This window comes from Anomaloglossus baeobatrachus, chromosome 3 (assembly GCF_048569485.1).
Source record: "Anomaloglossus baeobatrachus isolate aAnoBae1 chromosome 3, aAnoBae1.hap1, whole genome shotgun sequence".
Taxonomy (NCBI): Eukaryota; Metazoa; Chordata; class Amphibia; order Anura; family Aromobatidae; genus Anomaloglossus; species Anomaloglossus baeobatrachus.
In genome coordinates, this window is record NC_134355.1 from 28524417 (window position 1) to 28538509 (window position 14093).

The window sequence follows — 14093 nt, forward strand, 5'->3', positions numbered from 1 at the left end:
TGCCGCGACCTGCAGCTTCCACAGCTTCCACTGAGCCCATGGAGGAAAATCAAGTGCACCCAGCAAGTTGTCTCTGTGAAGGCTGACCCACCGCTGTGGGGTATTTCTATGGTGAAAGTTACACGCACCTGATCCACTTCTGTCCCATGATGCCGGGAAACTACCCTGCCTAGGGTCAGTAGGAGAGGCCACCCTAAGTGAGAGCAAGTCATATTTGCCTCTATATTTGACTGTGTGCATTACCATTGGCAATTGCCTGAAGCAGCCTTGCTGCCCTCTGGTGCTGATGGGAAATTCATACAGCAGGCCGTAGTAGATCAGTACCAGATTCCTGCTCATCAGCTGCAAACATCCATTACAGTACTGTTGGTGGATAGAAAGCCTCTGTTCAAGCCCATCCATTTCATTACCGAGGAAGTTGACCTTCATGTGGGACTGCTGCAGACAAAGAATCACCTTCCACATTTGATCGGGAATGTTGCATCCGCTGTTACTGGGCCTGCCATAGCTTCAGAACAAGAACAAGTTCTGGACTGGACATCTGGAGATGTGCTAAGGTGGGGTTACTCCTGCCATGAAAGCTGTCTTGTTTCCGTGCAACCTGCTTGGTTGCCTGTGAGACCCTCAAACCTCCTTGGTCTGCCGTCCACCTATTGGGCTTATGCGGACACACAGAAATAGCATTTCAGGAGTATAAAGATATACTGCAAAATAGAGGATATTATAATGCAAAATAGAAATCAAGCAAGCAAGATTAGCTACTGAAACAAAAGTTGCCAAGGACTTTAAAATAAATCCCAAAGTCTTTTATAAATACATTAATGCAAAAAGGAAAACAAAAGTAGTATCGGCCCCTTAAAATATAATAACAAGTTAGTTATAGAGTACAAACAAAAGACTGAGATATTAAAGTAGCACTTATCATTGTTCACCAAGGAACAGACTGTGCCAGGTATCATTCAAGTGAAAAAAAAATCAAAGTTCACCACCCAATATAACTAATTTAAACATTGACAAATCCCCCAGGCCAGATGGCATTCATCCACGAATATTGAGGGAATTGAGCTCCGTAATCGACAGACCGCTGTATCTCATCTTTTTAGACTCGCTTGTAACAGGGTTGGTGCCTCAGGATTGGAGGATTGCTGATGTGGTACCGATATTTAAGAAAGGTAAGAGGGTGGATCCAGGCACCTACCGTCCAGTAAGCCTGACATCAGTGGTGTGCAAGAAGCTGAGCAGCAGAACTCAATGTCAGGCAGCAGCTGCTAAAGCAAACAAGATTTTAGGGTGTATAAAAAGAAAGATTAGATCCTGGGATCCCAATGTATTGTTACCCCTCTATAAATCAACTGTAAGATCACATCTGGAATATGGGATCCAGTTTTGGGCTCCACATTTAAAAAGGACATTCAGAAGTTAGAATCAGTTCAAAGGCGGCTAATTAGACTATTACAAGGAATGGAAGGCCTCCCATATGATGAGAGCTTGAAAAAGTTAGATATGTTTAGCTTAGAAAAAAGATGTCTCACTGGAGATCTCATTTATTTGTATAAATACATGTGTGGTCAATATAAAGGACTGGCACATGACAATACTAAGGACCAAGGGGCATACTGTGCGAATGGAAGAAAAGTGATTCCGACAGCTAAATAGGAAAGGGTTATTTACAGTTAGAGCAGTCAGACTGTGGAATGCAGACCACAAGAGGTAGTAATGGCAGACACTAACAGCTTTTAAAAAAGGGCTGGATGATTTCCTCAGTACACACAACATTGTTGGTTATAAGTGACTTCGGGACAAAATGTAGAATTGGTGGAGGAAGGTTGAACTAGATGGACCTAGGTCTTTTTTCAACCTATATAACTATGGACATCTTTGACAAGAAAGAGGTTAAGACTTTTCCGCCACACAGATAGTATGTCTGCCCTATTGACCTATTCTCTGGGTCTACTCCTCCCTGCGGTCGTATTTATCCTCTGTCTCAGGCCGAGACCCAAGCTATGTCCGAGAATATATAGGAGAATCTGGCAAGAGGTTTCATTCAAAAGTCTTCGTTCCCGGCCGGAGCCAGTTTCTACTTTGTCAAGAAAAAGGATGGTCTTTTCGTCCATGTATCGACTACAGAGGCCTCATCCAAATCACGGTCAAGAATAAGTACCCACTACCATGTTTTCTGAAATTGTTCGACCAACTTCGAGGTTCCAGGATATTCTCTAGGCTTGACCTCCGTAACGTGAACAATCTGGTCCCAGCGACTAATGGAATATGGCCTTTAACACCCGTGATGGCCACTATCAGTATCAGGTGATGATATTCGGGCTTACCAATGCCCCGCCGGTCTTCCAGGAATTTGATAACAATATATTCCAAGATCTGCTGTATTCATGTGTGCTGGTATACCTGGATGACATTCTCATATTCTTACCAGACCTGCTTATGCACAGGCGGATTGTTTGTCAGCTGCTCCAGAGGATAAGCAAGAACCGTCTATACGCCAAATACAAGAAGTGCCTTTTTGAGCAGTTGTCCCTGCCTTTCTTAGGCTATATCATCTCGGATACCGGTCTGAGTGGCCTCATGTCAAAAGTCTGAAAGCGAACCAGTGGTTCCTTGGATTTGCCAATTATTATAGGCAATTAATCCCGCGGTTCTCATCCCTAGTTCTTCCCATCTTAGTCTTGACCCGCAAAGGGGCGAATCCAAAAGCGTGGACCCCAGAAGCACAAGATACCTTTACTTCCCTCAAACAGGCCTTCTCTTTGGCCCCAGTGCTGCATTGACCAGAGGCTAGCAGGCAGTTTATTCTGGAGGTGGATGATTCGTCCTCTGGTGCCAGTGCGATGCTCACACAGAATTCGGCTATGGGTAAAAGTGTAACTTGCAGCTTCTTTTCCAAGGCTTTCTCTCTGGCACACCGAAACTACTCGATTGGCGACCGAGAATTGCTGGTGATCAAGTTGGCCTTTGATGAGTGGCGATACCTTCTGGATGGGGCGGTGTATCCAGGCATCATCTTCACCGACCACAAGAACCTGGCTTATCTCAAGTCAGCTCAGAGGTTGAACCCACACCAAGCTCGGTGTTCATTGTTCTTCATTCGCTTCGACTTCGTTCAGGATTTCCACCTGCTGAAAAGAACATAAAGGCTGACATGCTGTCATGGTCATTTCCGATGGCCGATCAGGGAGAGGAGCTTAATAACATTATCAAGCCTTCCCAGATAGTGTTGGTGGCCCTTATAGATGTGTCCCAGGTTCCCCCCGGTAAGACGTTCATCACGGAAGCAGAGAGGAAGCGAGTTCTTCACTGGAGTAATTCCTCTAGGCTTGCCAGCCACACTGGACAGAAGAAATCTTTGCAGCTGATCTCTCAGCATTATTAGTGGCCTACGCTGCAACAAGACATCCTTGACTTTGTTTGGGCCTGTCTCTCTTGTGCCTGTAACAAGACCCCGAAGGAGCTCCCTGCTGGTCCACTGCTTCCATTGCCTGTTCCATCTGCCCCTTGGCAGCATATTGGGATGGACTTTTTCACCGACCTGATGAAGTCCTCCGGTTGCACTGTCATTTGGATAGTGGTAGACAGATTCTCCAGAATGGCCCACTTCACACTGATGACCAGTTTACCCTCTGCACCAGTGCTCGCTGAGCACTACATCCTGCAGATCTTCTGGTTGCATGGTCTACCGCTCTACATCATGTCCAACAAAGGTGTCCAGTTTACCTCACGATTTTGGAGGGCCACCTGCAAGCTGCTTGATGTCAACTTGGACTTCTCGTCAGCCTACCACCCACAGTCCAATGGCCAAGTAGAAAGGGTGAATCCGATCCTGACGAACTTCCTGTGGCACTTTGTCAATGAGCATCACAGTGACTAGGTCAAGTTCCTTCCTTTGGCGGAATTCTGTTATAAGAATCATGTGAGTCCTCCGCTAAGTCTACTTTTCAGGTAGCATATGGACAACGATCCAGAATCCTGTTCCCAGTGGCGCTCACCTCCGACAAACCTGCAGGCGATTCCCTTGTCAAGGCTTTCTCCGACATCTGGGCAGAGACCTAGTCTATCCTGGAGCAGTCCTCTATCCATATGAAAAGGCATGCGGACAAGAGACGCCTATATCCTTCTTCAGCCTGAGACAAGGTTATGGCTCTCTTCCAGATATGTCTATCTCACGATGCCTACCTACAAGTTGGGTCCCCGCTTTTTCAGTCCCTTTGAGGTGCTCTAGCAGATTAACAAGGTGTCCTAAAAAAAAAGAAACAACAAAGAGCCAGCACCAATGTGCACTAAGGCATCAAATATTCCAAACTGCATTATAAAAATTTTTTTTGAGATTTTTGGCAAAAAATTGCAATTTCTTGAGCTGCTTCGCCACGTCACGGCAAATCTCATTTGAAGCAGTCCTACACTAAAATATTTTTATAAAATGTGCCATGCGGCCTCACATATAAATAGCAGAACTGCTCTCAGCAGCACTCACCTGGTCTATGGCAGTCCCGTACCCATGACTGAGTCATGGCTGTGGGCGGGACAGGTTCAAGCAAATGCTGCATGAAGTATATATATAGCCTGTGGACAAAGCCTGATGACCCAATGTGAACAGTCACCAAACGCCAAAATCTATACAGATGGAATACATCCCAAATTGGGGTGCATAGCAAGGTGGAGGTCAACCACCGACCAATTCAACAAAGAAACAACAAAGAGCCAGCACCAATGTGCACTAAGGCATCAAATATTCCAAACTGCATTATAAAAATTTTTTTTGAGATTTTTGGCAAAAAATTGCAATTTCTTGAGCTGCTTCGCCACGTCACGGCAAATCTCATTTGAAGCAGTCCTACACTAAAATATTTTTATAAAATGTGCCATGCGGCCTCACATATAAATAGCAGAACTGCTCTCAGCAGCACTCACCTGGTCTATGGCAGTCCCGTACCCATGACTGAGTCATGGCTGTGGGCGGGACAGGTTCAAGCAAATGCTGCATGAAGTATATATATAGCCTGTGGACAAAGCCTGATGACCCAATGTGAACAGTCACCAAACGCCAAAATCTATACAGATGGAATACATCCCAAATTGGGGTGCATAGCAAGGTGGAGGTCAACCACCGACCAATTCAACAAAGAAACAACAAAGAGCCAGCACCAATGTGCACTAAGGCATCAAATATTCCAAACTGCATTATAAAAATTTTTTTTGAGATTTTTGGCAAAAAATTGCAATTTCTTGAGCTGCTTCGCCACGTCACGGCAAATCTCATTTGAAGCAGTCCTACACTAAAATATTTTTATAAAATGTGCCATGCGGCCTCACATATAAATAGCAGAACTGCTCTCAGCAGCACTCACCTGGTCTATGGCAGTCCCGTACCCATGACTGAGTCATGGCTGTGGGCGGGACAGGTTCAAGCAAATGCTGCATGAAGTATATATATAGCCTGTGGACAAAGCCTGATGACCCAATGTGAACAGTCACCAAACGCCAAAATCTATACAGATGGAATACATCCCAAATTGGGGTGCATAGCAAGGTGGAGGTCAACCACCGACCAATTCAACAAAGAAACAACAAAGAGCCAGCACCAATGTGCACTAAGGCATCAAATATTCCAAACTGCATTATAAAAATTTTTTTTGAGATTTTTGGCAAAAAATTGCAATTTCTTGAGCTGCTTCGCCACGTCACGGCAAATCTCATTTGAAGCAGTCCTACACTAAAATATTTTTATAAAATGTGCCATGCGGCCTCACATATAAATAGCAGAACTGCTCTCAGCAGCACTCACCTGGTCTATGGCAGTCCCGTACCCATGACTGAGTCATGGCTGTGGGCGGGACAGGTTCAAGCAAATGCTGCATGAAGTATATATATAGCCTGTGGACAAAGCCTGATGACCCAATGTGAACAGTCACCAAACGCCAAAATCTATACAGATGGAATACATCCCAAATTGGGGTGCATAGCAAGGTGGAGGTCAACCACCGACCAATTCAACAAAGAAACAACAAAGAGCCAGCACCAATGTGCACTAAGGCATCAAATATTCCAAACTGCATTATAAAAATTTTTTTTGAGATTTTTGGCAAAAAATTGCAATTTCTTGAGCTGCTTCGCCACGTCACGGCAAATCTCATTTGAAGCAGTCCTACACTAAAATATTTTTATAAAATGTGCCATGCGGCCTCACATATAAATAGCAGAACTGCTCTCAGCAGCACTCACCTGGTCTATGGCAGTCCCGTACCCATGACTGAGTCATGGCTGTGGGCGGGACAGGTTCAAGCAAATGCTGCATGAAGTATATATATAGCCTGTGGACAAAGCCTGATGACCCAATGTGAACAGTCACCAAACGCCAAAATCTATACAGATGGAATACATCCCAAATTGGGGTGCATAGCAAGGTGGAGGTCAACCACCGACCAATTCAACAAAGAAACAACAAAGAGCCAGCACCAATGTGCACTAAGGCATCAAATATTCCAAACTGCATTATAAAAATTTTTTTTGAGATTTTTGGCAAAAAATTGCAATTTCTTGAGCTGCTTCGCCACGTCACGGCAAATCTCATTTGAAGCAGTCCTACACTAAAATATTTTTATAAAATGTGCCATGCGGCCTCACATATAAATAGCAGAACTGCTCTCAGCAGCACTCACCTGGTCTATGGCAGTCCCGTACCCATGACTGAGTCATGGCTGTGGGCGGGACAGGTTCAAGCAAATGCTGCATGAAGTATATATATAGCCTGTGGACAAAGCCTGATGACCCAATGTGAACAGTCACCAAACGCCAAAATCTATACAGATGGAATACATCCCAAATTGGGGTGCATAGCAAGGTGGAGGTCAACCACCGACCAATTCAACAAAGAAACAACAAAGAGCCAGCACCAATGTGCACTAAGGCATCAAATATTCCAAACTGCATTATAAAAATTTTTTTTGAGATTTTTGGCAAAAAATTGCAATTTCTTGAGCTGCTTCGCCACGTCACGGCAAATCTCATTTGAAGCAGTCCTACACTAAAATATTTTTATAAAATGTGCCATGCGGCCTCACATATAAATAGCAGAACTGCTCTCAGCAGCACTCACCTGGTCTATGGCAGTCCCGTACCCATGACTGAGTCATGGCTGTGGGCGGGACAGGTTCAAGCAAATGCTGCATGAAGTATATATATAGCCTGTGGACAAAGCCTGATGACCCAATGTGAACAGTCACCAAACGCCAAAATCTATACAGATGGAATACATCCCAAATTGGGGTGCATAGCAAGGTGGAGGTCAACCACCGACCAATTCAACAAAGAAACAACAAAGAGCCAGCACCAATGTGCACTAAGGCATCAAATATTCCAAACTGCATTATAAAAATTTTTTTTGAGATTTTTGGCAAAAAATTGCAATTTCTTGAGCTGCTTCGCCACGTCACGGCAAATCTCATTTGAAGCAGTCCTACACTAAAATATTTTTATAAAATGTGCCATGCGGCCTCACATATAAATAGCAGAACTGCTCTCAGCAGCACTCACCTGGTCTATGGCAGTCCCGTACCCATGACTGAGTCATGGCTGTGGGCGGGACAGGTTCAAGCAAATGCTGCATGAAGTATATATATAGCCTGTGGACAAAGCCTGATGACCCAATGTGAACAGTCACCAAACGCCAAAATCTATACAGATGGAATACATCCCAAATTGGGGTGCATAGCAAGGTGGAGGTCAACCACCGACCAATTCAACAAAGAAACAACAAAGAGCCAGCACCAATGTGCACTAAGGCATCAAATATTCCAAACTGCATTATAAAAATTTTTTTTGAGATTTTTGGCAAAAAATTGCAATTTCTTGAGCTGCTTCGCCACGTCACGGCAAATCTCATTTGAAGCAGTCCTACACTAAAATATTTTTATAAAATGTGCCATGCGGCCTCACATATAAATAGCAGAACTGCTCTCAGCAGCACTCACCTGGTCTATGGCAGTCCCGTACCCATGACTGAGTCATGGCTGTGGGCGGGACAGGTTCAAGCAAATGCTGCATGAAGTATATATATAGCCTGTGGACAAAGCCTGATGACCCAATGTGAACAGTCACCAAACGCCAAAATCTATACAGATGGAATACATCCCAAATTGGGGTGCATAGCAAGGTGGAGGTCAACCACCGACCAATTCATCAAAGAAACAACAAAGAGCCAGCACCAATGTGCACTAAGGCATCAAATATTCCAAACTGCATTATAAAAATTTTTTTTGAGATTTTTGGCAAAAAATTGCAATTTCTTGAGCTGCTTCGCCACGTCACGGCAAATCTCATTTGAAGCAGTCCTACACTAAAATATTTTTATAAATGGCGTTTGGTGACTGTTCACATTGGATCATCAGGCTTTGTCCACAGGCTATATATATACTTCATGCAGCATTTGCTTGGACCTGTCCCGCCCACAACCGTGACTCAGTCATGGGTACGGGACTGCAATAGACCAGGTGAGTGCTGCTGAGAGCAGTTCTGTTATTCATGTGTGAGGCCGCATGGCACATTTTATAAAAATATTTTAGTGTAGGACTGCTTCAAATGAGATTTGCCGTGACGTGGCGAAGCAGCTCAAGAAATTGCAATTTTTTGCCAAAAATCTCAAAAAAAATTTTTTATAATGCAGTTTGGAATATTTGATGCCTTAGTGCACATTGGTGCTGGCTCTTTGTTGTTTCTTTGTTGAATTGGTCGGTGGTTGACCTCCACCTTGCTACGCACCCCAATTTGGGATGTATTCCATCTGTATAGATTTTGGCGTTTGGTGACTGTTCACATTGGATCATCAGGCTTTGTCCACAGGCTATATATATACTTCATGCAGCATTTGCTTGGACCTGTCCCGCCCACAACCGTGACTCAGTCATGGGTACGGGACTGCAATAGACCAGGTGAGTGCTGCTGAGAGCAGTTCTGTTATTCATGTGTGAGGCCGCATGGCACATTTTATAAAAATATTTTAGTGTAGGACTGCTTCAAATGAGATTTGCCGTGACGTGGCGAAGCAGCTCAAGAAATTGCAATTTTTTGCCAAAAATCTCAAAAAAAAATTTTTTATAATGCAGTTTGGAATATTTGATGCCTTAGTGCACATTGGTGCTGGCTCTTTGTTGTTTCCAAGGTGTCCTAAAGTTGAAGCTCCTGCGCCTTCCTACACATCCCCAACTCGTTCCATGTGTCCCTCCTCAAACCTGTTATCCTGAGCCCCTACTACAGGGATCCAGGTATATCGCCTCCTCCAGTCAGTGATGAAGACACCATTGAGGTAAAGGCCATCCTTGCTGTTAGAAAGGTCTGAGGTAAAACATTCTATTTGGTGGATTGGAAGGGGTTTGGTCCTGAGAAGAGGTCATGAGAACCAAAGGAGAATTTTAACGCTCTTCTTCTCCTTAAGAAATTCCTGGAAAAGGAAGGACATAAGGGGGTACTGTAACGCCTATACCGGTATCCCCATGCTGCTCTGCCCCCCTCCTCCGGTCGGGAAGTTGGTTCTCTCAGCTGCAGTGGCTGACCCACTCTCGTCCATGCTGTCTCCTAGAGCCTGTGTACACATCAAAGGCTTTCTGGTACTGCCCAAAGGGTGCATGCGCAGCCACGCCCCTCTTCTTAAAGGACCAGCATATCCTTACCCAGAAGTACCTTTCAGGTCAGCAAAGAGGCTTATCTTTATTTCAGTGCTGTGTAAGTTTGTTGTCCGGCTGCTGCGGCTACCATCCACACTGGCCAGCTACCACGATGCCCACCACTGCAAGTATCCACACCGGTTGCTGCTCCATCCATCCATCCTGGACAAATCCACGACTCCACTTGCTGTTGCTGTCATTACTTCCAGAGACTGCATTGTGCTCGTGGCACCAGCTGCCGGGATAACGCAGATCCCCTGGGGCTGACGTCTGCCAGCTGCTTACTAGCGTGTGTACCTGCTGCCACCTCCAGTAGGAGTAGTAAAGACTCGACGGTTGGTCCATTTTGCTCCCCCAGCCAAGTGAACGGTGCGCTCGGTTCCGTGGACCAGCTGATAGAGTCCTCGCCCTGTGAGCGGAACGAGGAATAGGCGTATTTTCCAGCCTACGTACCTAGAGAGAACCACCGATATCAAAGTGCAAGGTCATACAAAATAAAGTGAACAACACATTAATACAGTACAAATCAGCTATAAATAACAGAACATAGATTGCTAACACTATTATCCCTAGACAGTTCTGGTATTTTGGGGTACCACTCTTCCAGTATCTACAATGTTCCCTGGACTAGCCCATTAAAATACTGTACATATAACCTATCTGGGCAAGAAGATTAGTTTTTTCCTCTATCACAGTTTGATGTATTAGGTTCATACATAAAGGTATAACCATCTTACCGGGCATACAGCTATCCGCAAATCGCCCTCCGTTTCCCTAGAATAAAACAAAAGTAGAAGTAAATCAAGAGAGTCATTTATGATAAAAACAAATGTGTTCATTTTCCTTAACCTCTAATACAAATGTCCTCCCAATCATAAAAGTCAAAAGTTACAGGGGAAACAGGAAGTGCAGTCTTACTAGTTTGAAGACCATTCAAAGAGGACAACTAATAATAAGACTTTCCTGTTGCTAATTTTACCAAAATGGAGGCTCCAGCTCTTTAAAAAAAGGCAAAATCTCTATTAAGAAAATATATATTTTCCAAACTTTGGCTGCAGCTTTGACATTTGATAACAGAAAGGCCCGCAATTGTGGAACCATATATGCGGTTATCTCATGACCGCTAAAGCACGGCCTCAAGATAAAGGATATTGGATTCAAAAAGAAAAGAGGGCTTAATGTGCAGTAATTGCAGCCCCCTGTGGATCTTGTTTGGCTTGTCGAAATATGGTACGGGCTAACACGTTTTTATCATCAGATGGTGGTAAGACATTTGAGGTGAGACATTATATTTCTTGCCGAACCTCAAATGTCATATATTACGCTAGATGTAAGTGCAACCTTGTTTACATTGGACTCACGTCACGTGAGTTTCGTAAGCGTATAAGGGAACACGTTCGGGATATCGTAGCGGCTCGTGAGGAAACGAATATCCATATCCTCAAAACCATACCAAGCCACTTCAAGACCCACCATAGATGTAAACCTGACGAATTCAAGTTTATGGGGATTGATGTCATACATCTTGGGATACGAGGGGGTGACTATAAGAAAGCCTTGGCCAAACGCGAATGCGAGTGGATAGTGAGACTGGATACAGTCTCACCTCTTGGACTAAATGAGACACTTAGCTTCTTACCATTTCTATAGTAATTTACTATCCACTCGCATTCGCTACACAACTGTAATTCCGTGTTTTGTTCACGGCCGTGATAATGTATGTTTTTTCATGCCTCTTTTTTCAAACGGATAATTTTTCCCATTTTTTATGCGGTGTTTTTAAGTTTCCTTTCCCTTTCATGTTTTTTCTCTTTTTGTGTGCACTTTTTAATTGGATGTATATTTTGGATTTTGATAGGTTCCAGTGATTTTTTACTTTGCCGGTGATGAGGTCTTCTTGTCTAACGCCAGTATATGAATCAAGCCAAGTTCACCTCTACAGCACTGTCCTATGGTCAAATACCATCTATGAAGAAAGAACAAAAACAAAAGAAAGTGGATGACATCTTTATGGGATATTTATATTCATATATGTATGTGCTTTTCTGCTATATGGATATGACTATGTGATATATACAGTTTCAATTGTTCTTCCATTTGGGATTAGTCAATTTATGTGTAGAAGGTGTATGACAGAATTTCCCACTTTGGGACTGGTTTATTTGCATATAGTAATATATTTTTATACTACTAGTACAATAATACACTACTCTATATACTTTGGCTACTTTACTTTCCCTCCCTTTTTTTGTAATCTTATATCACATATATTAAGGAATGGATTTAGACACCGTGTTGTCTATTGATTTGTAGTGAGGGATACACATTGATTTTTCATGCCGTTCTGCATCCATTTTTTGTCATATTTTGGCTTAGAGGATTACATCTGCGATTCTGCATGATTTTTGAACACACTCTTTCTTTGCCCCCTCCTCTTTTGTATACTCATCCTTCTCATGGACAGTTCTTTGATATATACTGTTAAATATGACTCTTTTTTATCATTTACTGTTCCGTTCCTTCTTTCTTCTTGTTAGTGACTGTTGAAGCGGGATTTGCGTAATGCGCATGCGCCTGGCCCGGTTTCATCTGTCACTTTAAGTACATGTGGTTGCCTTGTGCGCGCGCCTCCATTTTATCCCCCTGCGCTTGTTCCTGATGGCCTCCGAGGCGCTGACATTTTTTGCTTCACCGCTGGAGTGCCGGAAGTGACGTGGGCGGGGATGGTGACATGGACGCGCGCGCCGTGGCTGGGATAGTGCACATATTGTGACTCACCTATCAATTCTGGCGGTAACGTTTGAAAACCTCACCCGGCGTCATGCTTACCATCGGCACTTTTTCCTTTTCACCTCCCCCTTATGAAGCTTTGAGCGAGACGCGTAGGGGCACACGATCTCTGACCTCGGTGGTGTGACTGCTCATATGGGTAAGTTCGATCTGGCTTTAATCTCAATCGTTTATAAATTATGATTGAGTTATTTATGCATTAGACGGCACATGGAATATAGGATCATAGATTTTGGATTTTGATTCCTTTTCTGACTGCTTGATCTTACTTCCCCTATTTCCCTATGGAGTAGTGTTGCTTACATTATCAATTGGTTTCATGACATATTCCATGGGTTACTTAGTAGTGAGCCCCTCTTACCTTTCATGTTTGGGTCAATGTGCTTCTTCTCCTTGTTCTTGTTTCTCCTGTAATATTATTTTTGTACTGTGACGTATTTAAACCTGATTATTATCCAATCTCTTTTACATGTATTTATAATAAAAATGATTTTATATGCAATATAATTGGTTGTGATTCCGGTTGATGATTGTGGTATTCAATTACTGCACATTAAGCCCTCTTTTCTTTCTGAATCCAATAGCTTTGACATTTGATTTACTATAACATGGCCACATTAACAATTTGGGTAAAAATCCACTTTACGTTAAAGAGGTTGTCCACTACTTTTACATTGTTAGCCTATCCATAGGATAGGTCATTAACACTTGATCGGCCGAGGTCAGAAACCCCACACCCCTGCCGATCAGCTGTTTTCGATCCCAGCGGCGGCATCAGGCAGCCGGAAATGCTCAGCTTCGGCGCTGCTCCATCTTCTGATAGTGACCAAGACCGGGTACTGCACATCCGCCTCCCATTCTGATCAATAGGAGGCGGTTGTGCAGTACCCGGCCGCTGCTGCTATCAGAAGCCAGAGCAACGCCAAAGCTGATCATTTATGGCTGCCTACTGCTGCCGTCAGGACAGAGAACCACTGATCGGCAAGGATGCCGGGTGCCGAACCCCGGATGATCAGACATTCATGACCTATTCTAAGGATAAGCTATGAATGTCAAAGTAGTGGACAACCCCTTTAAGATAATAACATAAGCATTTACAAAAAAATAATTTTAATTTAAAGGAGATAGTCCAAAATAAAGGAAATCTTTTCTTTATAAAGTACTCACTCTGCTTTGGTTGGTTTCTCAGTAAAGACACGGAGATAGTAATCAGCTTCTTGTGTTGCATTAAAGATGGCTGGCACAATGATATAATCCCCAGGAAGAAGCTCAAATCGTTTCGACATCTCCCGCATGCAATCAAAGTCACTGAATCCTACATAATCATTGTCTTTGAAGAACGCCTTACCCAAAGGAATTTTATCTGAAGGGCTGACCTGTACATCAATATACATCAAATAGTAAAAATATAGAAACAAAGAGATGTAGCTATGGCATTAGAGGGGAGAAGGATTGTAATCATTGCTTGGAAATATTCCAAAATTATATCAAAGTTTCAAAGAAATTACGTCTATTAATTTAAAGACTTTGATGGCAGAGACAACATCTTTATATAACAGCAGCGATCACTTTACGGTCACCAATTTGGCTGATTATTCTTGATCGAAGTTGAGCCAGGTTAAATGTTTAAATGTT

General features: G+C 43.4%; 1 protein-coding gene across 1 annotated transcript in view; it reads right to left on the reverse strand.

The window, feature by feature from the left end:
• LOC142295957 (calpain-8-like) overlaps positions 1-14093 on the reverse strand; it is a 131286-nt gene that overhangs the window by 46681 nt on the left and 70512 nt on the right. The window contains exons 11-12 of the mRNA XM_075339095.1: positions 13626-13834; positions 10406-10442 (exon numbers count right to left, since the gene is read on the reverse strand). Coding sequence (XP_075195210.1) covers positions 10406-10442; positions 13626-13834 — 246 coding nt within the window. The remainder of the gene's footprint in view (positions 1-10405; positions 10443-13625; positions 13835-14093) is intronic.